Here is a 27,055-nt window from a genome sequence, read left to right as displayed (position 1 = left end):
GAGAGCCAAGAGCAGCAAGGACACGGAAAGGAGACGCCAAGTTACAGCCTCAAAAGTCTTGGGAGAAGCTCCGGCGCGCCCTCTCCGTGCGTCCGTCCCCGACGCTGCCGACATCTGGTGCCACCCTCGAAGACGCACACCGCCTGCGGGCGGAAGGCCAGGAAGGTTTCTCAGAGCCCCAGGCATGAGGAAACCTCTCTCCCAGGCGGTGACCTGACATAAGCCCCATGCGTTCAGCATGGAACAGACCAGAGTTTAATAGTGGGGGACGGCGCGGGGGTGGGGGGGGCACGACAACCAACACGAAATAGAAAGGAAAACAAACAAGCGATCAAGCGTCACTAGAGTTTTGGTTTCTGCTGTTTCTTTCTGGGTAGGTTTCAGGGCGAATGTTCACGGGCAAGGGCTGCTCCGGCGCGGCTCAGCGAGAGCGGCTGAGGATGCAGCTGGTCACAGGAACGGAAAGGAACACCGACACCCACTCAGCTTCTCCAGCCTCCGAAGCCCTGGACAGACCTGCGAGGAAGCGCCAGGAGAGGCGGGTCAGCGGCCGCTCTGAGGAAGGGCTCCGGGGCTCACGCAGCCGCCTGGGCCAAGTTCGGGACTGGGAGTTTTGAGCGTCGTGCAGTTCCACACAGCACAGAATGAGGATCAAAATGCAAGACTTGGTGACGGGCCTGGAGGCCCGTGGGCAGCACAAAGCTCCTGAGACACTATAGGGATCTAAGGAACAGCACCTCTCAGGCCCCGCCCTCCAGCCTTCGCTCATCCAAAGGCACAGTCCTCTCTCTTACGCGTGACCTTGGAGGAGGCCAGGCAGGGCACCTCCTGCTATATTCCTGCTCAGATCAGCAGGTCCACGAAACCCAAAACCTGCTGCTGAACCCCCATGCTTCCAGGACAAGCTTAGGAAATGGGAAAAACAAATCAAATGTACAAACAGGGCACAAGTTAGTAGTGTAACGTTTTCACATACCACATACTCCTCCCTCCTTATTTAATGGCTGAAAACTGGAGGTGGATACTTACGAGTTAGAAGATCCAAAGCTGAATCCTGAAAAGATGGGAAGGGGGGAGTGAAATGAGTGCACACACACTTGAGAGGCAGCGGGGGCGGGGGGGAGTCCTTTCCCCACCGCGTCCCTCCCTTCACTCCCCGTGGAGAGCCCCGCCGCCCCCCACCTGAAGGCCAGGGTGGGACGGGGAAGGCGAGGGTTGGCATTTCAGGGTTCTTCCCTCCCTGACGCCCACAGTGGTCAGCGGTCCCTGGCACAGTGCCTCCTGCTCAGCTGGCCCGGGGCCACTCGGACCCTCGTCACGAAATCCTATTTTTCTTTTCCCATCTACTTGCTGCTTCTTGGAGAAGCAAGATACTTGGGTTCTAGGCCCTGCTCTGTGGACCACTCTCTGGCTCTTAGGGCAAATGAGTCCCATGGGGTTTTCGTCTTCATCTGTAAAACGACGATGCCTGACTTGTGCACCTCATCAGCATGTGGCAGGGATGAAAGCAAACGTGCGCGTCCCACTATCGGAAGAGGTGAGCGTGCGGCAGATCCAAGACATCTCATCAAGTCTCTACATCTTATTGTTGGCGTTTGCTGCCTTGGATTTTAAAACCAAGGTCTAGTAAGATGATGATTATTTTCGGTTCTTGTCTTGAGAGAAAAATCAAGGCAGTCCTGCCTCTCTTTGGTAAGGAACGGCACAACGTTACACGTCTAATTAAAGCCTAAAAAGAACATTTTGTCTTTCACCCACTTTCAGCCTTCAAAATACTAAACTGAATCCCCAGGTAAAAATCACTCATTTCTTCGGGGTCAGGGGTGGGGGAAGGCATTTACTGAGGAGAAGGCAGGAGGCCTTCAGCGCGGGAACCATGTCTGGCCGCCTACCTGCTCCACCCGATCCAAAGCCAGAGAATCCCCCGCTCTGGGCCCCGAAACCAGAGGTCTGTTGGGACAGTGATCCGAAAGTCGGAGCGTTCTGACTTGCGAGGGTGCCGAAGGATGTGGTGTTGCTGCTGCTCCCAAACCTGGGTCCCAGGGAGAAAGCAGTCGGTGGTTAGCGTGGCCGCACAGGCTCCTGCACAGGCCCGCCCTGGTGGGGCTCAGGCTGCATGCCACGCACGAGCCAAGGGGCCGTGCCTGGTTAAAAGTAGTGGCCTCGCAGAGAGAGCAGGCTGGAGCCCAGAGCGAATCTTAGCTTTGGGAGGGAGGAGGACAGGAATGTGACAGCAAAGCCAACCGGTCCAGGGTGTTGCTCCTCTCCACCGTCTGGAAATTCCAGCTCATCTGGAAATTGAGCAGCACTACATTTTTTGCTCCATCTCCAATAATTCTTGGATTTCATTCCATCATTTTGGCATTTCTCATCTACCGACAACCTTCTTCCCCCAATTAGTTGTCTTGAGCTCCTCTCCAGATCTTGATTCTACTGACTTTTCATGACAAGTGAGGGGTCTTCGGGAAACAGACCCTTGGAGCGGTCCTGACTGGTCCTGCTCTATTCCTGCCCCTGCTCCGGGCCTCTCATGAGCAGTGGGTGCTCCTCTGACATCTGCCAGACATCAGGGAACCGGGGAAAGGTGACGGGCTCTTCTGGAATTCTCACACCCGAGTCAGTCCCTGTCAGCCCTCTTTGGCCAAACGGAACTAACCAGCCAGTCAGGATTTATGTGTGTGAGCTAACCTCCCCACCCAAGGCAGAATATGACACTTTGCTACTAGAAAAGAAAATAGCAGGTTTCAAATAAATAAATAAAACCTCAAGGTTCCCAGTCAACCCCAAACCCTCCCAGCCTGCAGTACCCTGTGCTGGGCGGTCACCGGAGACATCAGTGTCTGTCAGAATCTGCCAAGAACACTGGCTAAAGTTGGTCCCAACTCTCCTTTAGAAGCTTTCCTTAGGGACACCTGGGTGGCTCAGTGGGTTAAAGCCTCTGCCTTCGGCTCAAGTCATGATCTCGGGGTCCCGGGATAGAGCCCCGCATCGGGCTCTCTGCTCAGCGGGAAGCCTGCTTTTCCCTCCCCCTCTGCCTGCTTCTCTGCCTACCTGTGACCTCTATCAAATAAACAAATCTTTAAAAAGAATAAATTCTTTCCTTAACTTTAATTCTTGGGGTTTCCTGGGGGACATTAGTCTCTACACGAACTCCAGGAAATAATTTATCAACTCGCTCACTTTCTGGAAACTTGCCAGCATTTCCACACCGGCATCTTTCATGGGGTGCGGGGGGGAAGGGTATGAGTAAAAACATAGTTTAGTTTACTTTCAAGATAACGATGCTATCACCTTGCCAAGATTCACCCCAAGTACCCTGACCATCCCCCCAAGCAAAGCCCCCACTCCTCTCCCCATGTCTCTAGCTTTACGCATCCTGCATCCTATGCCCAGGGCCACCAGACGGTGACTTCAGACCCTACTATGTCCTCTGAATGAGGCACTTTGTAGTCATCACCACAGACATTTTATCGGGACTTTGTGGTGCGGTGAAGGCTATTTATTTTCTCCTTGGGGTTTTGGCAACCAGACTGAATTTCTGGGGCCCTTAAAAGACAATCCCTAATATGGCATTTTTCAAGGGAGGATGTGCACGAGGCGCTAAGAGCAGTTTTAAAAGCCGAGGAGTCACTGAGACTCAGAACTGTGCTGGGGGCCCAGTCAGGGCCCAGGGTGGAGGCTGGCCCCTTGCACTGTGAACTGAATACCCACTCTGGGGGGTCTTGAGTGGAGCCAGGGACACAAGGAGTGGTTTGCTCAAGGACTATGGGTCGATGACACAACAGTCCCAAAAGGCAAAGAATGTGGCAAAAACTATTCATCTTGAATCCCCTGACAGAAGTCCCCACACAAGAGGCAGGCCTGGCTCTAAAGTAGCCAGGACGGGACTCTTTTACTCCCTTAAATCATCCTTGAGCTCCACCAAGAGAACAGGGTTCCGCCAACCAGCACTCCACGTTTTCGGGTGACGTAACAGCTCACATCCACCTGCACGCCGACAGAGGCTGGCTTGGAAGAAGGGAGCCTTCCCCCAGGGAGGAAGACACATCCTGGACTGACTTGTTTGCGGATTTCGAGGGAGGGGGGCTCAGCTCAGTCACAGTCGGGAAAATGCAAGAACTGTCTTTCCAAACCAGGGGTACCGGGCCCCGTGCTTTGGGACATCCCCAGGTCCCTCCTCGGGGGGGCTTACCCGAATCCTCCCGCGCTGGCAGCCGCAGTACCCTCTCCGAACACTTTGCCTCCCGTCGAGCCCAGAGGGCTTGTGAAGGCTGGGGCTGAACCGAATGCCGGCGCCCCTCCGAACCCAGGGGATCCCCCAAAAGTGGGAGGGCTGCCGAACACGGGAGCAGCACCGAAGCCGCCTGAGCAAAACAGAGGCAACCAAACAAACGGGGAAAAGAAAGGAGACAGAAGAGAAGACAGTGAGCGGTGAGAAATCAAATCAAAAGAGGAAGGAAAAAGGGGAAAATAGGTTAGAAATTCAAATTCAAAAAACTGTGACGGGGGCGACAGACTTTCTAAATACCGAGCCACCCCCCTCGCTTCCAGCACAGGGGTCGAGTCCACTAGGCGAGCTCCTTGGAGCCTTCAGAACCCAGCAGACCCTGTGTTTGTCTGTGAGACCCTGGATCCTTCCCATGGGCCAAGCCGGACAAGTCGGCTCCCAGACTCGTGGAATCAGAGCGTTACCGAGCAGCAGCCTGTGCATTTCTGACCCCTTCCCCGCCCCACTGCGCCGTTCTGAGGCTCCTCACTGACAAAGCCTTCTTGAAAACTCCGATCCCCGCCCAGCTGTCAAAGACGACAGATGTTGTTACTGTCATGACACACGCAAGGCTTCCAGCTTCGTGAAAACCCACATTATAAAGCTAGAGGCTCCTAGTCTCCTCTCAGGGGGAGAACCTATGAACTGGGTTATAGAGGAGATGTAGAGGCGCACGGCACTGGTGCTCAGCCCGGGGCTTTTTATTTATTTAAAGCTTACGGATCTCACATCTCTTTCCACAGTCTCTCTGCACAGAAGAATTTCTTTAAAAAAATGCTTTTTCTCTGCAGTCAGGAGCTACTCCTCAATAAAAAAGCACACCGAATTTCCTCTCTGGAGGAAGGCAGCTGGATAAACGTGATAAAACCATCAATCAGCCCTGAGGAGAGGCCACCAGAGGCCCGACGCTCCCTGCTGCTCCCATGAACAGGGGCGGGGGGCCAGGGGTAGGCACCTGCGTAGCCCATCGTGCCGCAGGTCAGGTGCACCGAGGTGGCCTCCTCGGACTGGCAGAGATGCCCACCAGGTGGGAAGACCAGCCGGACTTGGGGTTCCCAAGCCCCAAGATACTGCGTACATCATTTGAGGCTATGAGCTGAGACCCTCTGTGAGTATCCGCTGAATGGAATGGAATGGAATGAACTCGCGTAAGAAGCTTGCTCTAGAAAGGAGTATTTCTTAAAATGAGTACTGGCCTGAAGAGCTACATGCTAAAGGGAGTGACAATGGCCTTGGTGCAAGGAAAGAGGCGCCAGGGACACTATTCTCGCCCCTTGTGGAAAGCGAGTACTGCTGTCAGAGGCATGAGTCAGGCCTTCTTACGTCAGCATAATCACACCACAAGCTTCTGCTACCTGAATCAGGAAAGATCAGACTCTGGGTGGGAAAAGCTGTTAGCTGAATTCTTTCATTATTTGTTATTTTGTGACTCAATCACGTGCTTACTTATTATCGCTAGTGAAGACACTTTCTGCTAAGGCTCATGTTTGCGTTAACATTCTAGATTTTCAAACCTTGAGTGAAATTCCAAGCCATGATAGTGGAGACTGTTGGGTTATAAATATAAGAGACTGGAAAAAAAAAAGTGCTAAAAAAACGCTTGCAGTTGAATTATTTACGACCGCTCACAGATCTAGTTACGCTTTCTTCTAAGACACATGCAGCCGGATCTGGTGTCTTGCGTGCAATATTACTCTGACTTCTTAGTGGAGGGTGAGTGAAAAATGAGAAGTCACAATGACAGAGAAAGTAAACTGGACAGGGGAGAGGAGATTAAACGCCCATACACGCACGTGTGCCACCCCTGTCCCCACATACACCCATACCACACCCACACCACACACACACCCCCACCCTCACATACATAACACACACACACACACACACACACACACACTGCCCCCAAACAAACCTGGGTCAGAGCTAAGTGAAAGAGGAGGAAAATGGGCACTCTGGTTTTATTTTTTCGGAGGAAGGCAACTCACTCCTGATGCTAGGGAGGGTGTGATTTTATTAGATGCTACATTTTCACAGTTTTCTTCTCCATAAGAGCAATTTGCTACCGATCAATGACAGTACAACACCCGACTTCCTGAGGGCCCTCTGTGTGCTGGGGATGTGCCAGCTGCTGCATAACACTTGGCCTTCATGGTCCCAGATAAAACCCGCCCGACCTCACAGGAGGGAAGAGGCTCAGACAACGTTATCTGTCTAAGTTCTGCCAGCTGATCGTGTAGCACTGGCTGAGTGACTCAGAGCGCCTACCACCTAACTGCATGGGTCAACCTGCCTCCCTCCACCACAACTGGCGTGAGCCCGGTGGGCCGGGCACGGCCGTCTGGGCCCACCTCTATCCCCCCAAGTAATCTCCAGCACTACTATTTCCTAAGGCAACTGTACTGAGGGAGGATGAACACTTCTGGAACTTACCAAAGGCCCATCAAAATGGTCCATCTACAATCTGTATTAAAGCAAGATGCCAATCGTGATGTCTTAGGCATCTGCACTGCGTGGGCAGGAAGGATGACTCCTTTATTTAAAGCAGCCTTTCCTTATGCTCAGGACTCTGCGGCACCTCCTTCCACAGCAGGAGCCCCCTGAGAACTGCCACGAGTCCTGCAGTGAGAGCCCAAGCGCCCAAAGCACAGGGGCCACGGGCTGCCTCCAGCCTCACGGTCACCCTTGCATTGTCACCGGCTCAATCATCCCCTGCAGCTTTCTCTGTCTGCAGTCTGAGGGGTTCCATGGGGCAAAGAGTCAAACGGGAAAAATATTCTGAAAGGTAAGAGGATATATTTTTCTCTAAGACTAAAAAAATGAAAGCATAAGGTTCTCAAAGTCAATGGGGACCTGATTCCAGGATAAGGAACAACACGTAAGAAAAACACCTGAATCAAAAAAACCATTATCTGGTTCCTCAAAATAAATAAATAAATAAATTAATTAAGCCTCAATGATTGATGAATTAAAATTTCTTGGTCAAATGTCTGCTTTGCTGACTAGGACCCAGAGCTTTGTAGCCTTTTCATTTTTGAATCATTTACTGCAAGGAAGGCTGGGGGCAAAATAAAGCCGCAACGCTCTTGTCTGGTGCACTTGAAATTCTAGGAAGAATCAAAGACTAACCCACCCAAGCCACAGGTCTGAGTAATGGAGCACACTCTTGGAGACCGGAGCAATTCAGGTTCTAGAAGGTGGGACTCCAGGCACGGAATGTGGGGCGGTCCTAAGTCAAAGCCACCCACGCGTCTGGTCCTTGGGTTGGAGGGGGTCCTTCCTCTGGAACTCAGAATTTCAGAGTCTCTCGGACACACGAGGGACAAGCATCTTGACCGCTTGCCCCTGGGGAGTCTACTTTAAAGAACTTCCTTCTCTGCAAACATCCTCCCCCACTCTGCCACTGATCTTTTTTTGGGGGAAAAATCTTTTCACACAATTTTCCACATGACAGGGACAGGAATGCAGACCCTCTGGAGATCTGAGACAGAAAGAGGACAGAGAGGCAGTTGATAGAAATGAAGTATGTTTTTGTATCTAAATGTGCATTGTTCCTCGAATTCTGAAATTCTAAACCGCGCATATGATCACAGAAAGCCACACAGTTCACAAATGCATTTACGAGTGACGCTGGGCTAAGCAGTGCGGGTGGCGCTCTCTGCCCCTCACCCCACCGGCACGCTCTTCCCTGGAGAAGTCACTGCCCCGTGTACTTACAGCACGTGGATGCTGTATGGGGACATGTATATGTAATATACTCATGTATGTTATGCTCAAAAGAAAAAAAAAAAGTGACTCAAGAAAGAGGACAAACGAAAGAGACATAAAAACCAAGCAGACCACTTGTTTTGCTCATGACCATGAACGGGCGCCAAGCTCGTCTGTGACTCGAGTATTTTCTTGTTTATATTTTAGTTATCACTGTCTTGTATGTTCCCTTACTTTGGATGCTCTGCACTTGCTAAATATTTACATTCTTGTTTTTAACACGTCTGGGAGACCTAGAATAGTGCTGGGACACAGTAGATGCTCAGTGAATATAAAAATGAACCGTGGAGGAAAACTCACTTCATCTGCACTCCAATCCTACTCCCTTGAGAGCCATCCTAGAGACATTCCCTTCCAGGTATCTACACATACGTAATACACATCTAAAAAAAAACCCACAGCTAATAAGTATCAGAGTACCTGTTTTATTTGGAGCGGAAAACCCGAAGCCTTGGGACGCCACACTTCCTCCTCCAGAGCTGAAAGTGCCGGCAGGCTTCTGCTCTCCAAACGATGAGCCGGCAAAGCCACCAAACGTCTTGGCCCCACTGTTTCCAAATAGATTAGAGGTATCTAAAGAAAGGGGGAACATGTTGAGGGAGATCAGAGTCAGAAAAAATGTCCTTATCTAGTTAGAACAGAAAAGAAGCTGCAGCTAGGTGTTTGAGGAGAAACAAGTGACAAGTCTGGGATTCAAGGGAGCTGGGCCGCGGTGAGCACCTTCTGTGATTTGCTGCATGTTGATGACAAGTTCCTAATCTCTGGGAACCCAGGCTCTGGGTTCCACGGACACACCGTGCACGGTAGCTGCGACGGGGCCCAGGGAAGAGGTTCCTTTGCAGGCGCGCATCTGGGCTCCCACACGGCTCCAGTCTAACTACCAGCTTCCCGCCAGGCGGTTTTCTTCTGAAGAAGAGGGCTCGTGCTCACTCATCTCCTCCCAGGAAAACCAGCTTCAAGTTTTGTCGAGCTAGAGAAAATAAAGTCGGAGCAAAATCGAAGCAAGCTTAATGGCTTCCAGCTTCTGCTTTTACAATCGGGTTGGACGTGTGCTGTCGCCCGATCTGCTCAGGGAATGGCGGCAAAACAAGGGAAACCATGATGTTCCTAATTCTGATCTGAGGGGAGCCAGAGAGGCCCTGAAGAACGAAGAGGCAAGGCTTCCAGTCTCATTTCCTTTTCCGATGCGGCTCAGGGAAGCCCTTGACCTTTCAGATGCTTATCTAGGTGGGTCACTCGCTCTACACACAGAAGCCATGCCAAGAATGAAAGGAATAAAGGAAACTAATTCTTAAAAACCGCGATGGGTAAGAAGTGTTTTGTCGGTTAAGAGACGCAAATCTGACCGTTACTGCCTAAGCAGCCACAACCGGAAGCACTTGGGAACGCAACCAGCACACCATCAGGAATTTCTCCTTCACCCTTTCTTGGGGGGAGAGGGGAAAGACGACTCACACTTCCCCACCATGTTTGGATGGATGTTTGATTAAAGTAAGTTTGCGCCCAAAGAAGGCGGGGAGACGCTGTCCTGAAACGGGCTCTAGGCCCAAAGGCACGGGCAGAAGCGGGGCGCTGAACTGATGCTCCGGGTGGGCAAGGGAGAGCACGAGCCGCCATCACCACGGGAGAAGGGGGAACATCGCACGGGCCAGCCTTCCCCCAAGCCGATGAGGGGCTCGCCGTGAAGGTGATGGGAGAGAAGTGGAGGGGAGTAAAGTCACTCCCAAAGTCCAGCTATTTGAAGAGGTGGCCCGCCACTGACCTGTCAATCCCAAGGTCCCTCATCTCGCTCTGCTGCTGACCCCGCCCCTGCGTGAGACACAACCGTTAACACCTGTAGTGGTCATGCTCTTGATCGACAGTCCAGGAAGTGACTAGCCTTATCTCAGGGACATGACCACCCCGAGTTTCTAGGCACCAGTGCACAGAGCCCCGGGCCACCACAGGGTCATCTGCTCTGCAGTCTGAGAGCCTGGCTAGGAGCGGGCCAGGCACTGACAGCGGGAGAGGCTCACAAGCCCCTTTTCGTCACCCCCTTCCGCGGTACCACAGGATCACCCCTCTCCCTTTTGTAGAGGGGTTCGTGGGGGCAAGGTACTCTTAAGCAGCCCGAGCTCTCTGGCAGAGGGCTAGCTAGCTCGGAGGCCGCGTTTTATCCTCTCCGCGGCAGGACCCTCATTCAGCTGGAGATGCGAATCGGGCCCCTGCGCGGTTCCTTTGCTCGGCACCTCAGAAACAGAGGACTGCAACTTTCTGACTTCCTAAATGCCACTGCGGCAAGAACTGCCAACAGCAAGTCTGTTCAAGCACGAGACCTGGGGCTAGCCGTCCCCTTGGAGAAATCTGAGATGCAGAGGTGAAACGATTTTCCCGGGACGATGCTGGGAGACTGAAAGGCCTGAAGTCAGAGAACAGAAGTTTCTGGACATCTTCACCCTCCGTCTTCTCGAGACCCTTTGTCTGCAGATGCTCACGGTGTTATAGTGGAGTACGTGGGTGTTGTGCAGGCAGCCCTGGCTCAGACACCCAGCAGCCGACGGCAAGGACTTCACCTTCCCAGGTCCCAGTTCCCTCTGAGATAAAGTGGGGACAGTGAGGGGCTGAGGCTCAGATGAGCTGCCGTGTGCGGAGCCTAGCCGGGCCGATGGCAGAGCCTCGGGAAACAGAACTTCCCCTCTCTGTTTCTTTAGCTCTTCCTCCTGCCACATCCCTCTTGTGTTCGATATAAGATGACACAGAACAGATCAGTGGCAAAGAACGTAATCCTTTTCATTTTGCAAAGATCGTGAGAATTAAACCAGCCGAGTTGTAACAGTTTTCGTTCACAGTCTCAGGAGGAGCTCTGCATGTTGAAACGTTTTAGGATTTATTTAAGCTGCTCTGAAGCAAAGTGGCACGAAGCAAGGTCCACTTCCCTCTGTTCCTGTAGTCAACCACACGCTTCTCGGTTCCTTCCCAGCGGCTCCAAAATAACGCAGCTCCTGGCTCTTAAGTACAGCAAGTCAGAGGGTTATCTTGGCTGTTGCAACAGGAGGCATCACAAGAGCCTCTTCCCACGTGGGCAGAGCAGCTGTCCTCAAAGAGCTGGCTGGTGACTTCTACTCTCGGGGGTGGCGAGTCCAGGGACAAGTGGCTTCGGCTCTGGGCTTCCCCCTGCCGGCTCGACAGCGGTCCTCTTGGGTCTTTCACTGGGCAAAAAACATTTGCCTAACTCAACATCAGCGTCCAACCCTGCTTCAACTAAGTTATCCCTGATATGAATGTGATACAAACACTAACACGGAGAACCGGTCCCACGTCATTCTGCAGGCCTAAAGCCACTGATTCGAACTCAACATGCCCTGAGAAGGGGGTTCCTCATCCAACCCTGCTTCAACTAAGTTATCCCTGATATGAATGTGATACAAACACTAACACGGAGAACCGGTCCCACATCATTCTGCAGGCCTAAAGCCACTGATTCGAACTCAACATGCCCTGAGAAGGGGGTTCCTCAACAAGCTCAGGCCCAGGACACTTTCCAAGACGTTCTCTGGAAGAACAGTTGTAGCGGGAGCCTTGCTGGCCCAAGAGGTTCTCCCCAGATGGCTTCCGTATCCTCACACAAGTTATGCCTTTCGGGCTTCCGAACAAAAAGAACGTGCTGAGGATGGCTCTCACCAGTGTCCTTAGGATAAGACACGGGGAGGCGGCAAGCGCTCGTGGGTAACAGTGTGCGGTGCTGCTGAATTTTAAGCGACCCCTGAATTTTGAGCGTGGATCTCAGATAGTTTCCGGGAGCAGAGAGAGCAGACACCTTCATGCGCTGCGGGCTTCTGGATAAAGAACAGGCCGGCTCCCAGCAGCAGTACTCCCGGCTTGGCTTCCGCCATCATGACAGGGGACTAATGACCTCTCAGGGCGGAAGAGGGCAGCGGCAGGACCGGGCGGCCACCAGGGAAACTGCCGAGTGCCCAGCCTGTGCTCAGAGACCAGCTGCACGAGAGCGTGTTCAGTGCCCCTGAGAACGGGCCCGAGGGCCGCCAGACAAGACGCGCCCGGGAGGAGCTGTGCTCCGCTGCAAGGCTAGGAAGATCTCAGGAGGCACCGGGGTGGGTCAGGGTTCTGGAAACATACTCAGACTAAACCCCGGCGGCTCCACACCCCCTCCTGATCCTATTTCCTGATTGGTAACACGGGGACACGACATTGAGAAGTCCTGCTGTAAGAGGCAGTCAGCCCAACTACACGGGCATGTGGCACACAGGAGGCGTCCGTAAGGATCCGTTCCTTCCACCTGATGTCATGTGAAGGAAGGGAACACAAGGGCTGCAGCATTCCAGAGAGGGAGAGATCACCGGGACCCCGGGGCCCTCAGGCCCAGCTGCACACAGGTGTAGACCTACAGTCACCCTTACAGGAAGGGTGGGTTCGGCAGGGGGAGTGGAGGGAGCAGGGGAGCTCCGGCACCGGAGTGGGCAGAGAGGAGCGGCGTGTACGGAGGGCGGTTGGCAGACCGGCGGACGCCAAGGGAACATGGTGGGGGCACAGGAGAGTGTGCGGGGCAGCTCACAGAGGGCCTGGACGTCCAAGCCAAGGAGCTGGCTTCGTGTCAGTGGGAAGCTGCCAGGCGTTCTGCGTAAGGAGAGTGGCAAATGCAAAGGAGAGTTAAAAACACTCAGCTTGGGGACGCCTGGGTGGCTCAGTTGGTTAAGCGGCTGCCTTCGGCTCAGGTCATGATCCCAGTGTCCTGGGATCGAGTCCTACATCGGGCTCCTTGCTCGGCAGGGAACCTGCTTCTCCCTCTGCCTCTGTCTGCCTGTGCTCGCTCTCCCTCCCTCTGTCCCTGACAAATAAATAAATAAAATCTTAAAAAAAAAAACACAACAAAACACTCAGCTTGGCGTGAATATCCACATGCCAGGGGAGGATAAGCGGGGAGGGGAGTCTGGGGACGACTGTGCTAACCCAGATAACAGCGAGGACGTGCCTGCAAGGACAGAGAAGCGGCAGAGAAGGAACCGTCTGAAAGGCAGAAAGAGAACCAGGAGAATCGGTCTATACAGCCCAGGAAAGATGTTGTGCTCAAAGTGTCAAATACTGCAGAGTCACCCAAAGAGAAGGAGGCTGCCTCCGGTGGTTCGCAGAAAGCATCCTCAGTTCTGGTGAGGACAATGGCTGTCCCCAGATGCCTTCTAGCTCCTTCTCCTCCCCCGTTCTTCCTCTTCTGCACCTGGTCCTCTGGGCTACAAAGGCTCCAGTCCCTTTCACTATCGAATCACCTTTCAGTTTTCAAAACAAAATAATGTTTAAGTCTTTTCAATATCTGAAACTTCTCTTACCATAAACGTAAACGGCTGGCTTACAAAAACCAATGTTTAGGAAAGTGAAGACCAGCAGGTGTCTGGTATCAAGAATCTGGTATAATCCTATAAAAATATCTGGTTTACTTTTAAACCAGAATTAAAGAATTAGAGAAAAGGTGTGCCAGTGAACAGCGGACTGGGGGCGGAGGAGGGCAGTGCTGACTCGCCGTGTGGTCCAATTCCCATGGGGTACACACTGACACGATGGCAGAGCTCAGGCTGCCCAGCACAGGGTCACTGGATGGAGAATTGGAGAGAGGGGTGCACAGCTGGCTCCCACAAGCCAGGGCAAGCCGTCGCCAGCCCCCCACCGAGAGAAGGCCATTCTCTGACAGGTAAGGGCCAGGCCCGAAGAGATGAATCACGCAGGAGGAATGGGGATTTTACAAGGATACAACACACCTAAGATTCAACAAAGCTGCTTAGTAACAGTCTCGCAGACTGTAACCTAAGGGAGAAACCCACGTTTCTAAGCAGCATGTCACCGAGTGCTGCTTCTGTGCCAGATGCTGTTTTGTAGCTACACGTGATCTAGCAGAGTCCTAGATCTGCCACTTTCTGGCCTTGTGACTTAAAATCACCTCACCATTCGGGGCTCACTTCCTCACGGGAAAATGGAGAAAGTGCCACACGAGGATCCTGCTGTCCAAGTATGCGTTGTGGAGCCCCATGGCTCCACGCTGAGGGCGGGGGCGGGGGTGGAAGATGGGGAAAGCAAGCAGTGTCTCTGGTTCTTGACCCCTGATTCCAAGCAGACCTCTTTTTAACCTGTTTTACATATTGGGCTTCTGCTTAGAAGTTCATCTGCAGAAAGTTTTTGAAAACTACTAGACACAATTTCTAGGATCCCTTCATTCTAGGATTCTTTTTTTTTTTTTTTAAGATTTTATTTAGTTATTTGATACAGAGAGAGAGAAAGAGAGCATGTGCACAAACAGGGGAAGCAGGAGAGGGATCCCAGGACCCTGGGATTGTGACCTGAGCCAAAAGCAGACGCATAACTGCGCCACCCAGATGCCCCTCATTCTAGGATTCTAAGATCCTCCCGGGAGACTGAGAGCTGAAGAGATTTCTGCCATATAATTTCACAAGAGGTCTGTGTCTCTTGACTCTAATCTTCCCTTGTATGGCACGAGGTGAACAGTGACACCAAAACAACTGATCAGTGAATCTGGAGACTCAGGATGAAGAACTCTGCTTTGAACTGCGTGAGCCTTAACGCGAAAGGAGTTTCTGTCCTGTCTGAGAATATCAGCTCCCGATTCACGAGGACCTTGTGTAGCACAGCAGACGCCGAGATGCTCCGTGTGCGGCATGTTAAACGAGGGAAGCAGAGATGAAGATGACAGGCCCCCACCTTCCCATCTCAGCCTCCATCAGCGGCAGGATATTTTTAAGATTAAAAAAAGAACAAACAAACCCAAATTTCTTTCATTTCCAACCATGAATAGACAGATCAACAAAGAATTTGAAAAATTAGCTGGAGAAAAAAGTGCCAGCAGAATGATACAGCTTCAACTGAAAATAAGGCAAAAATGTAAGAGATGACAAATAACGAAGGCTTTAAGTTTTGGGTAACATTTCTCTGTGGCAGCTGAATTTTCAAACCAGTTCTGAGAGGGTACCACACAACGGAAACCCAGATGCTCCTTCTCCCAGCACACCCAGCTTGCTCTGCTGCTCTCATTTGTGCCTGTCTCCTTGCATTCACTTCAAGTCATTTCAACTCTAAGACACAGAGCGATCTGGGCCTTGGGAGAGGAGAGGGGAGGGGCTCAGTGCACAGAGCCTCACCGTGCAGCTCTGCTGTCTTTTTGTGATTATATAGGACATCTCATTAAAAAACCAAAAATAAAACTCAAAAACAGATCACACTGCTTTGATCCATATTATGGGCCTTTTGGACCCCTCTCTTTCCTTTCTACACTTGTCACCAAAGCTCTGCTAGCACTACGGGGATGACAACGGCATTATGGGGCCGGAGAGACTGGGCAAACGGTCTCAACTTACTTGGGGTGGCTGCAGATCCGAAGCCCCCACTGGCCGAGCTGAATGGGTTTTTGTTGGCTGCATCCTGGCTGGGTTTCCCTCCAAGGCCACTGAAGAAACCTCCCCCTCTTCCAGTGTTTCCAGACCCAAACACGCTCCCGCTGGAAGAGGGCTGCTGGAAAACAAAAGGGGCAGGAAGTGAGATAGGATGAGAGGTCATCGTCAAACGGCAGGCCACATCCGCGGAAAGGAGGCGCTCACAGCTGGGACAAATGGAAAAAGCAAGAGTACTCTGATTAGTTCGGGGACGGATGCTCTAACCACCACAAAAGACGCTGGACTCTGGACAGGGACTTCCTACAAATCAGAAGTTCTCAAGCTATTCCACACTCACAGTTCTCTGCAAACATGATTTATGGGAGGAGGGGACTCTGAATGTTTATCTACCCCACGGCCTGCAGTCTCCGCTTGACACGATGCCAGGGGCAGGAAAGCCAACCCCTCAAGAGTTCCCCCAAATGAGAAAGTTGAAAAACATTTCTCGGCGATTATGAACATGACTTCTTTTGATTCCTAAAGTATTTGGCTGAACTCATCAGCAACTGATGAAAAGTGATTTACACTGTCTTTTCTCCCAATTTGTGCACTTTTATTTCATAATGACTTTTCCATACTGCAGAAATAAGCTTAAATTAGCTCCATTGTTGAAATGATGACCATAGCTGAATTTCATCCAAGTCTGCAAATCTTATGCTCAGAGGATGCTGCTAACTTCGGGCGCACGCTGACTCAAAGCTGTCTCAGGCACCACATACTTTATTTCAGCTTGGAAACTGGTTCTTAAAGGAAGACCAGTGCTAGATTTGAGGGACCATTAATATTAGTTACATGGGACATCTTCTTGGCTGATAATGTAGAAATAAGATAGGTTTTTAAAGATTTTTATTTATTTATTTATTTGACACACAGAGAGAGAGAGAGAGAGAGAGAGATCACAAGTAGGCAGAGAAGCAGGAAGAGAAAGAGGGGGAAGCAGGCTCCCCGCTGAGCAGAGAGCCTGATGCAGAACTTGATCCCAGGACCCTGAGATCACGACCTGAGCTGAAGGCAGAGGCTTAACCCACTGAGACACCCAGGTGCCCCAAGATAGGCTTTTAGAAATGGATCACTGTTGGGGGTGCCTTAGTTGGTTAAGTATCTGCTGACTCTTGACCTCAGCTCATCAGAGGTCTGCATCTCAGGGTCATGAGTTCAAGCCCCGCACTGGGCTCCATGCTGGGTATGGAGCCTACTTCAAAAAAAAAAAAAAGTAGAGAGAGAAATGGGTCACTGTGCACAGGAACCTTATAGAAGTGCCCCTCAAAGGCAGACACAGGTGTGTCAAAGTCCATCCCCTGTGAAATGGGAATAAAGAACTCCCCACCCGAAACTGGCGAGTCAATTAAATGTGCTAAGAAGCACAGCGCACTTTCCAATAGCGCCTGCAATGTAAGCGCAGGCTCGGAAGACAGCTGCCGTCTGGTATGTAACAGCGACGGTAACTGACCAATCGGTAACTGACCAATGACTGAGCACTTTCTAGGTGCCAGGGCATTTCTCTAACACTTCACACTGAAGTCACACCTCCAGAAACAACCGCCTAGCACAACCCCTCAGGGGCACGGCCACCACCCTGGTCTGAGCCGCCAAGCCTCCACTTGTCCCCTGGACTACACAACTTAGCTTCCTGCTTCTACTGCATCTCCGCTCACACAGCAGCTAGAGTAATATCTACGAATGGCAGTCAGATCCTTAAACTCATATTGAAAAGTTCTAAAGGACCCTACACAATGTGGCCCTTGGCCACCTCTGACATCATCCTTTATCATCTCTCCTCCCCTCACCCCCAACATGGTCCAATTACACTGATCTTTTGTACTGGAATACGACAGGCTAAATTTTACTTGGGGTGACTGTACCTAAGACACTTATACTCGTCTCTAACTCCCTCTTTTTGCCCGCTAAATGTCTTTAAAGCAACAGTAAGTTTACGACAATGATTTAATGATGAGTAAGAGCTTTTTAAAACCTGGAATCCAATCCAATCATAAAAGCATGGGCTTTGATAACCAGTAGCCAGACTTCGAAAGGAAGGCAGGCATGGCAATGAATTCATGCAGCATGTAGAAAATATCAGACTCTGTAGCTGACTTCCATGCATCAGACTGAAACACAGTCAACTGCCAAAATGTGGCTATTTTCACCCTACCAAAAAATGGCAATTTCAGATGTTTAAACTGTAAAAATAGGATTTAAATAATGGCTATCTGTAGAAATGAATGGAAGGGGACACAGAAGTGAATGTGAATTGAGTTACTACATCCTCATAAATGGGTTAGAGAAAGTCTCGTTCATTTTAATTGCAATAGATTACAACAGTTTTAAAATTTTAAATTATGGAAAATCTCAAAAGTATAAAAAAAGAATATAATGTTCCTACCCCATGCCCATCACCCAGTTTCAATGAACTCACATCCAGTTCAGTTTTATCTAAAACCCTTTTACTTCCCCCATCCTTTATCAGCATGAAGCAAATCCTAGACATCTTATCATTTGAACCATTGATTTTTCTAGTATAATTTCTAAAACATAAACCATAACCATACCATTGTCATGCCCCAAAAGTTGACAATTCCTGAATATCATTAAATAGGGAGTTCCTGTTCAAGATCCAACCTCATAATGTTGTAAAAAAAAAAAAATCAAATCAAGGGGTGCCTGGGTGGCTCAGTGGCTTAAGCCTCTGCCTTCAGCTCAGATCATGATCCCAGGGTCCTACTTGTGATTTCTCTGCCAAATAAATAAATAGTTTTTTAAAAATCAAATTAAATCAAATCAATCTCAAGCCTCCAGACCCAACCCCTACTTCACAGGAAGTTAACAAGGGCTGGGGGACCACGTTAACCTAGGAGCTGTAACATGGGAATGCAGTCAGCAACCAGCCCACAGGAAATTGTACAGAACAACTGAATTATGAGAAACAAGAGTAAGAGAGACACAGAAGGGTCATCTATAGAGAGAGACAGTCGGGAGACCTATCAAGCAGTTTCAACGTGTGGACTGGACTTGATCCTAATTCAAAGAAACAAATATAAAAAGGAAATGGAGACACTGATGAGACTTCTTCACAAGGGCTTTTCCTGACTACGTAACCTAAATTGCTCTTCCTGATTATTGCTTTATTCTCTTCATAGTACTAACTCTATGAAATTAAACTATTTTAATATGCGCTTTCTCCATCAAATGTAGTCTTACAATCCGTGAGCACTGAGTATCCTTCCATTAATTTAGATCATCTTTAATTTCTTTAAACAATGTTTTATAGTATTCAAAGTATGTTTCACACTGATTTTGTTAAATTTATTTCTAATTTATTCCTAAATTTATTCCCTTTTTGATATTATTGAAAATGGAATTTTTACTTCCATTTTCAGATAGTTTATTGCAAACATATAAGTTTTTTTTTTTTTTAAGATTTTATTTATTTATTTGACAGACAGAGATCACAAGTAGGCAGAGAGGCAGGCAGAGAGAGAGAGAGGAGGAAGCAGGCTCCCCGCTGAGCAGAGAGCCTGATGTGGGGCTCCATCCCAGGACCCTGGGATCATGACCTGAGCTAAAGGCAGAGGCCTTAACCCACTGAGCCACCCAGGCACCCCTAAAAGTAGGTTTTCAAAAATATTCTTGCACACTTCCACTGTGAACCCATTTATTAGTTCTGCTAGTATTTTAGTGGATTCCTTAGGATTTTCTATATACTTGATCATGTATCTGCAGATACAGAGTTTTACTTTTTCCTTTCTAATCTAGATGCCTTTTTTTCCATTTTCCTGCCTAACTGACCTGGCGAGATCAACATAAGCTTTTGATTCATCCATACGGTTGCATGCACTGGTCACTCTTGCCTTTACACTACTGAGTAGTATTCCGTTAGAGGAGTACACTGCTGCTTACTGCTCTCCTGCCAGACATCTGGACTATTCCCAGCTTCGGGCTGTCATAAACAAAGCTGCTATAAACAGTAAGTCTTTTTGTGGACCCAGGTTTTCAGCTCTTTTGGCTAAATACCGAGGACTGGAACTGCTAAACCACAAAATTAGTGTCTATTTAAGAAATTGCCAAACGGTTTTCCAAATTACCGTTTTATAATCCCACCAGCAACACATTAAGAGATCTATTTGCCCTAATCTCCACATTTGGTTTTGTTAGCTCTTAAATTTTAGTAATTTTAGCGGCTTTGGGGTAGTGTCATATTGCGGTTCCAAATTACATTTCTCTGATGACTAATAATGGTGGGCAAGGTTTCAAGTGCTTATTGGCCATTCATATACTTTGTAAAGTATCTGTCCAAGTACTTTGCTTAGTTTTTAAAGTTCTTTATATATTCTTTACATCTTCTAGACAGAAGCCCTTCATTTGACACAGGCATTATAATATTTTCCCCCAGTTTATATTCTGCCTTTTCATTTCATAACAACATTTTGATGAACGTTACTTTCTAATTCTGATGGGAGTCTACTTTTTAAATTTTCTTATTTTATGGTTAAGTGCTTTTTGGGTTCTAAGAAATCTTTACCTAATAATGGTTTCTTAACAGTGGCACTGACATTTGGGCTGGGTAATTCCTTGTTTTAGAGGGTTATGGAATGTTCAGCAGCATTCCTGGCCTTTACTCCCAAGATGCTGATAGCACCCCCTATTCATGAGAACCAAACAGGTCTCTGGGCATTGCAATTGTGAAATTCCCCCCACGGGGGTGGGGGTGGAACTGATACCATCTGAGAACCACTGGTCTACAAAGGGAGCAAAGAATATTCTCTGCCTTTTTGCTCTGGTTATCGTACATTTAACATCTCCCCATAACCACGTAATACATTATTTCCCTGTATGGCCTGAGTCTTTTTAGCTGCTTTAGAATTTTTCTCTTTGTATTTGGTTTTCAGAATTCTGCTTATCTATGATGTGTCTAGGTGTGGCCTCTCATATTTATTCTGCTTAGGGTTCACAGAGTTTCTTGGATTTTTGGATCCTTATTTTTCAAGACATTTGGAAAGGCTTGGCCATTTTCTTCAAATGTTTTTGGTCTACTCCATTCTGTCTCCTCTCCTCCAAGGACTCTGATGACAAATACAACGGGATACCTGATACCGTGTTACAGGGGTCACTACTGTTCTGCCTGGTGGTTTTCTCAGTCTGAGTTTCATTCAAAAAATGTTGTTTACTTATTTATATATTAATTTAAAACAGGATCCATGCCCAGCATGGGGCCTGAACTCACGACCCTGAGATCAAGAGTCACACGCTCTACCCACCGAGCCCGCCGGGTGCCCTGTTCTGAGCTTCATTTTAGATCATTTCTCCCTGTGTTCGAGTTCACTGTACTTCTGTAGTACTCACTCTGCTGTCACGTCTGTCTAACCATTTGTAATCTCAGATACTAGATTAAACTTCAGATACAGATCCAGACTTAGTATTTATTTTTATAATTGCCAATTCTCTGCCGAGATTTCTAGTCAACCGTTCTTTCCTTCTCCTCTAAATCCTTGAGCACGACAGTCACAATAGTTATTTTAAAGTCTCTGCCTGCTAGTTCCACTCTCCGGATCATCCATACAGGTTGTTTCTTGCTTTTCTCTAAAATACAACTGTGGATGCCCCCTTTTATTTTTGCTTTTTCATGTTATATGTAATATTTATGCGATATTTGTATAAAATACATACATACATATATTTTGGTATACGAGACTTTGCGTGTAGAACAGTGGCGTGGGGACTGAGGGACATGGCTCTCCTGCAGCACGAGAGGCCTCTCTTTCATCTGTATCCCAAAGTGAGTACGCAATCATTCACATTTCACTAAGTGTTGAGTTGATCTGGAAACAAGTCAAAGCTTGAAGAATGAACTCACCTCTGTGTTTGCTTAGGGTTTAAATTATTTGTCACAAGGCTGAGCCTGGAGCCAGGAGGTAGCTGGGCTGCAGTGTTACCTTTGGATTCAACAGTTCTGGGCAGGAGAGATTGCAGGACTGTGCAAGTTCTTTTTGCTTTTTGGTCCTGCCTTTGTTTCTCTTCTCTTGGCAAAAGTGGGGGAGGGGTGGATAGGGAAGATGTTTATATTAAACAAATTACTGTTGTACCTGCAAGCCTTTCAGACTCCAATCTGTTTTGTTGTTTTTAAACAGAATAGCTTTATTGGGATATAATCCATATACCATAAAACTCACTGATTTTAAAGGATAAAATTCAATGGTTTTTGGTATATTACGTTATTAGGTTAAGACTGCAGCAAAGTATCATTGTTATTTTAACCATGTAAGCATACAATTCAGTCGCGAGAATTATATTCACAATGCTGTGCAGTCATCATCACTACCTATTTCCAAGATTTATCTTTTCTTTCCTTTTTAAGATTTTATTTGGCAGAGAGTGAGCACAAGTAGGGGGAGCAAAAGGAAGAGGGAGAAGGAGAAGCAGACTTCCCGCCAAGCAGGGAGCCCAATGAGGGGCTCGATCTCAGGTCCCTGGGATCATGACCCGACCCAAAGGCCGATGCTTAACGACTGAGCCACCCAGGTGCCCCATATTCCCAAGATTTTTCATCGCAAACAAAATTCTCAACCACTACGCACTAACTCTCTCCTCTAACAGCCACTGAAACCTCTAATCTACTTTCCTGCTCTATGCACTTAGCTGTTCTAAATACTTCACATACTCGGACTCATACATTATTTGTCCTTTTACGCCTGGCTTATTTTATTTAGTATAATGCACTCAAGGTTCATCCACGTATATATGAATCAATCAGAACTTCATCCCTCTGGAAGGCTGAATAATATTCCACTTTATGCACAGACCATATTTTGTTTATTCAGTCATCTATTGATGGACATCTGGGTTGTTTCCTCCTTTTGGCTACTGTGAGTAACGCTGCTGTGAAGACTGGAGAAAAGCGTCTCTTTGACTTCCTGCTTTCAATTCCTTTGGGTATATACCCAGTAGTGGAGTGGCTGGGTCATATGGTAATTCTAAGTTTGGCTTTTTGAGGAACCACTGACCTGTTTTCCACAGTGGATGCACTATTTCACATTCCAACCAGCAATGCTGGGTTCCATTCTCGCCACATCCTTGTCAATCAATACCCATTATTCTCAGTTTTGTTTGTTTTTTAAATGATAACCTCCAAAAGGGAGGTTTTGGTTTTGATTTTCATTTTCCTCATGTTTAATGGTGTTTTCATGTGCTTACTGGTCTTTTAATTTACTTGTCTCCATTGTTGCCAGTAACTTCTGACTCCTTCTCTAGCCAGTACATCAGCAAGGCCTCTCTTCCACTTCCCAAACTCAGACCTGACATGCGCCCCCAGAATTTGCTATACCATCACACGCACCTACAACGGGCTCCCCTCTCTGGAAATGAATTCCACAAGGCTTTCTGCCACTCCTGAGTCCCACTGTGACAGATTACATTTTCCAAAGGTGGTCACTGCGACATTTCTAGACTCATGTGCTCTTCTAAGGTAAGAGGTGAAGCCTATCACCCTCCTTTTACACCTGGATGGGATTCTGTAACTGCTTTGAAGAAGAGAACGCAACATAAGCGATGGCCTGTGACTAGGTCATAAAAGGTTATCTATCTTCTGCCTGGCTCCCTTTCTTTTTTGAGATTTCTCCTTGGAATTCAGCCACCACATTGTAAGGAAACACAGGCCACAAGGAGAAGCGAAGAACTCCAGTTCCATTCTGAGCCAACGGCAAAACCAACCACGGGATATATACAAGTGGTACCAGGTTTGGGGGAACAGCATGAGATAATTCCAATATCCGTAGGATAAGTGTGATTATTACACTATCCGGGTTTTGCTTGGTCCTGTAACAGGAGTTAAGGTCTTCTGCATCCCAGCCAGAATCTGCCTTGTGTCCTTAGATATTTCTGAGGAGACTCCTCTAGTTTTCACAGTGCTTCTCATATGCTAGCCACAGTCCTAAGAACTGGGGATACAGCAATGAATACAACACAGAAGGCCCCTGTCATTAGGAAAAAACCTATGGACTTGAATTTGTGGCCCCTCCAACTGTAAACGTAATGTCTGCGACAGAAGAATATGGGGGTGGGAGGGGCGGGGAGGAGTAACCAATACAGAGTTAATCACAGTAAGTTTATTGTCCCTTAGCTCAACATCATGCCTATGAGTTCCCCCATGCCACTCCAGTTCGGTCACTTTTGTAGTTGAATAAAATTCTCCTACAGAGTAATACAAATTCACCTATCCATTGGAATACTGGTCAGCATCTAGGATTCTGGTTTTTGGTTACTAGAACACTGTGGCTATGAACACCCCTGTATCCTGGGGCCCATGTGCATGAGTTTCTCTAAGAGCACACCTAGGAGTTGGCACTGCCAGTCTCCATTGGATCACGCCAAACTGTTTTCCTAGGTGGTTGTACCAAATGACACCCTCACCAGGAGTGTATGTCAATCTCCTCTGCTCTGCGTGTTCGCTGGCATTTGGTATTGTTGGGCTCTGAATTTTTGCTGCCGCACACGTGTGTATCTCTGCTGGTTTATGTGTATTACTAATTGACTATCCTTCTTGGTCTTCTAAGTAACCGTTATTTACTTACTATGCTTTCTCATTTCTCCTTCTTTTTAAAAAACTATGATAAAATATACATGAAACTTACTGACTTCAGCATTTTTAAGTGTACAATTCAGTAGCATCAGGTACGTTCACAAGGCTGTGCAACCAACAGTATCTTTTTTTTTTTTTAAGATTTTATTTATTTATTTGACAGACAGAGATCACAAGTAGGCAGAGCAGCAGGCAGAGAGAGAGGAGGAAGCAGGCTCCCTGCTGAGCAGAGAGCCCGATGCGGGGCTCGATCCCAGGACCCTGGGATCATGACCTGAGCCGAAGGCAGAGGCTTTAACCCACTGAGCCACCCAGGTGCCCCTACAGTATCTTTTTTTAATGAAATCTTTTGCCTGTTTTCTTTCTATTGTGCTTAAGTTCATAAATTTTATGTGTAGAGAGCTCAATGAATTTTGAAAGTGTTTACAACAGTCAAGATAGCAAACATTGTTTTAGAACTTCAGAAGACTCCTCTGTACCCCATGTTTAATGCCCTAACAGTACCCACCGTTGTCATTTCTATCATGCTAAGTTTTGCCTGTGTCTGCCTCTTTACGGAAGTGTCATCCAACAGTATGGACTTTCGGGTCCGGCTTATTTCACTTAACCCTTCATCTGCGGGACTTACCCAGTTTGTTTTGTACACGCACACATTTGATTTCACTGCTTTGCAGTATTCCACTGTATAAATATACCTCAACTTAATTATCCATTCTTCAGCTGATTTGCATTTCGGTTGTTTCTTGCTTTTAGCTATTATGACTATGCTTCTATGAACGTCCTTATTCTTACCTTCTAGTGAACATAGGCCCTCGCTTCTGCTGGCTACATATCCAGAAGTAGACATGTCGGCTCAAGAGGAATTTTTCTGTTTCCAGTTCTGATAGTGCCAGGTGGTTTTCCAATGTGGTTCTACGGATTTACACTGCCTTCTGCAACACGTGAGAGTGTCTAGCTGCTATACTCTTTACCAATATTGGGTATTGTCAGCCCTTTCAATTTTAGCCATTTTGGTGGGGGTGTACTTTTCTCTTTCTGATTTGTATTGTTTATATATTCTGAATACAATTACTCTGTTAGTTTTACAGGCTGTAATTTTCCTATTTCATGGCTTGCATTACCCTAAAATTAAGAGAGCCATAATTTTAGTGAAGTCAAATTTTCCTTTTGCCTCAAGAACATCCTCTAGAATTTCCTTCAGGTCTGCTAGGCATAAATTATCCCAGTATCTGTCTGAAAAAGGTCTTGATTTCCACTCTTTAGAGATGTTTCTTTGGTGGGGTTTAGAAATGCTAGGTAGTGGGGTGCCTGGTGGCTCAGTTGGTTAAGTGACTGCCTTCAGCTCAGGTCATGATCCTGGAGTCCCAGTATCGAGCCCCGCGTCGGACTCCCAGCTTCACGGGGAGTCCGCTTCTCCCTCTGACCTTCTCCCTTCCCATGTTCTCACTCTTTCTCAAATAAACAAACAAAATCTGAAAGAAAGAAAGAAAGAAAGAAAGAAAGAAAGAAAGAAAGAAAGAAAGAAAGAAAGAAATGCTAGATAGCTAGACTGTCTCTGGCTCTATCACCGCTGAGAAGTGAGCTGTGAGCCCCACTACTGCTCTTTTGAAGGTAACCCGTCTTTTTCCCGAAGGCTTTTAACATTTCATCTTCCTAGCTCTGCAGCTTCACTATGGTGGGTCTTGGAATCCGTTTCCTTTCACACATTCTGCTTGGCGTTTGTTGGACTTTAGAATCTGTGGGTTACTGTTTTCTACTGGTTTGGGATATGTGTCTTTTCTCTGATATTCTCACACTTCCTTTCTCTTTCTCTCCTCTGATGAAACGTGTTAAATTTCTCTTTTCAGATTTTGCTCTCTCTTGTGTATTTTCCGTCTTTTTTGCTCTCCATGATGCATTCCAGGTAACTTAATCTGACCTGTCTTCCAGTTCGAGGGCCACCAAACTAGAGTCCGTGGGCTCAGTCCAGACTGCTGTTTTTGTCAATAAAGCTTTATGGAAACACAAGCACGCTCACTCAGTTACTGTCTGCGGCTGCTCTCGTGCAGCACCGCGTAGCAGCACCGCGTAGCAGCACCGCGTAGCAGCACCGAGCAGCTGGGACGGAAATAGTATGTGGTTCTCTCAAAGCCTAAAACAGTTACTATCTAGGCCTTTACAGAAAACGTTTGCTGATCCCTACTATAGAACTGTTCTCTTCAGCTGGATCTAATCTGCTGGTTTTAAATTTTAATTATATTTTTCTAGTAGTTCTATTTGGTTTTCAGTGTAGCTAGGACACTTCTTATCTCCTACTCTTTACCAGTATGTTTAAGTTTGCCTTTTATTTCTACTAAACATGCAAAAAACAGTGCTGTTCTGTAAGTCTAGAAGTCTTTACAAATATATGTCTGATGTTTAGCCTGGCCCTTGCTCATAGTTCTTTGCTTCCTTTTGTGATTAATTTAGGCGTGGGAATCAGTGTCCTTAAAAACTGTCCGCAGCCTAGAGTGAAGTTACTTTTCTTCAAAGTGGGTCTATGCTGCTTCCGCCAGACATCCACAGACACCACCACCCCAGGACCCTGCCAGGCTACGTTCACAGGCGGAGACCAGCGAATCTGGAGACCCAGCTCATTGTGGGGCAGGGTCTCTTTCAGATTCCCTTCTTTGTGCATATCTCAGCTAGTGATTTCTGCCCCTTTGCCCTCTGGGGTTATTAAAAAAGGAAATTAAAATGTTCTCAGATTAATAAATGCCCTCATGGCAACATTGGCTCTTATGCTCCCATCACTTCTATAGGGACCCATTTTCTTTTCATTCGACTTGGTAAAATACCTTATTAGCTTGCCAGTGCTTTGAAAACTATGGTTTTTATGTTTTATCCACCATTTTTAGATGTTTCCAGTGAGGAACTTGGTTTACATGACTTAACCTGCTATTATCAGCTGGGAAGTTTCACTTCTCCCTGCCACAGATCACGGACCAAGTCAGAGCCCGTCTTCGAAGGAAGGGGAGCACAAAGAAAACGTCTTCCTGAAGA

The 27,055-nt window shown here is 47.8% G+C and overlaps 1 protein-coding gene across 4 annotated transcripts in view; it reads right to left on the bottom strand.

The window, feature by feature from the left end:
- Window positions 1–347: 347 nt before the first annotated feature.
- The window catches only part of NUP214 (nucleoporin 214), a 98,984-nt gene continuing 72,276 nt past the window's right edge, over window positions 348–27,055 (bottom strand). For 3 of the 4 annotated variants that reach the window (XM_032866100.1, XM_032866103.1, XM_032866101.1), the window contains 6 exons: window positions 15,388–15,541; window positions 8,453–8,605; window positions 4,193–4,364; window positions 1,893–2,032; window positions 1,030–1,054; window positions 348–516 (listed from right to left, as the gene is read on the bottom strand). In XM_032866100.1, coding sequence (XP_032721991.1) covers window positions 483–516; window positions 1,030–1,054; window positions 1,893–2,032; window positions 4,193–4,364; window positions 8,453–8,605; window positions 15,388–15,541 — 678 coding nt within the window. In that variant the 3' untranslated portion in view covers window positions 348–482. The remainder of the gene's footprint in view (window positions 517–1,029; window positions 1,055–1,892; window positions 2,033–4,192; window positions 4,365–8,452; window positions 8,606–15,387; window positions 15,542–27,055) is intronic. The other variant, XM_032866102.1, reaches the window with a different exon arrangement.

The sequence above is a fragment of the Lontra canadensis genome, unplaced genomic scaffold (assembly GCF_010015895.1).
Source record: "Lontra canadensis isolate GAN:19392208 unplaced genomic scaffold, GSC_riverotter_1.0 scaffold30, whole genome shotgun sequence".
Classification (NCBI taxonomy): Eukaryota; Metazoa; Chordata; class Mammalia; order Carnivora; family Mustelidae; genus Lontra; species Lontra canadensis.
This window is presented reverse-complemented; position numbering and strand designations above follow the sequence as displayed.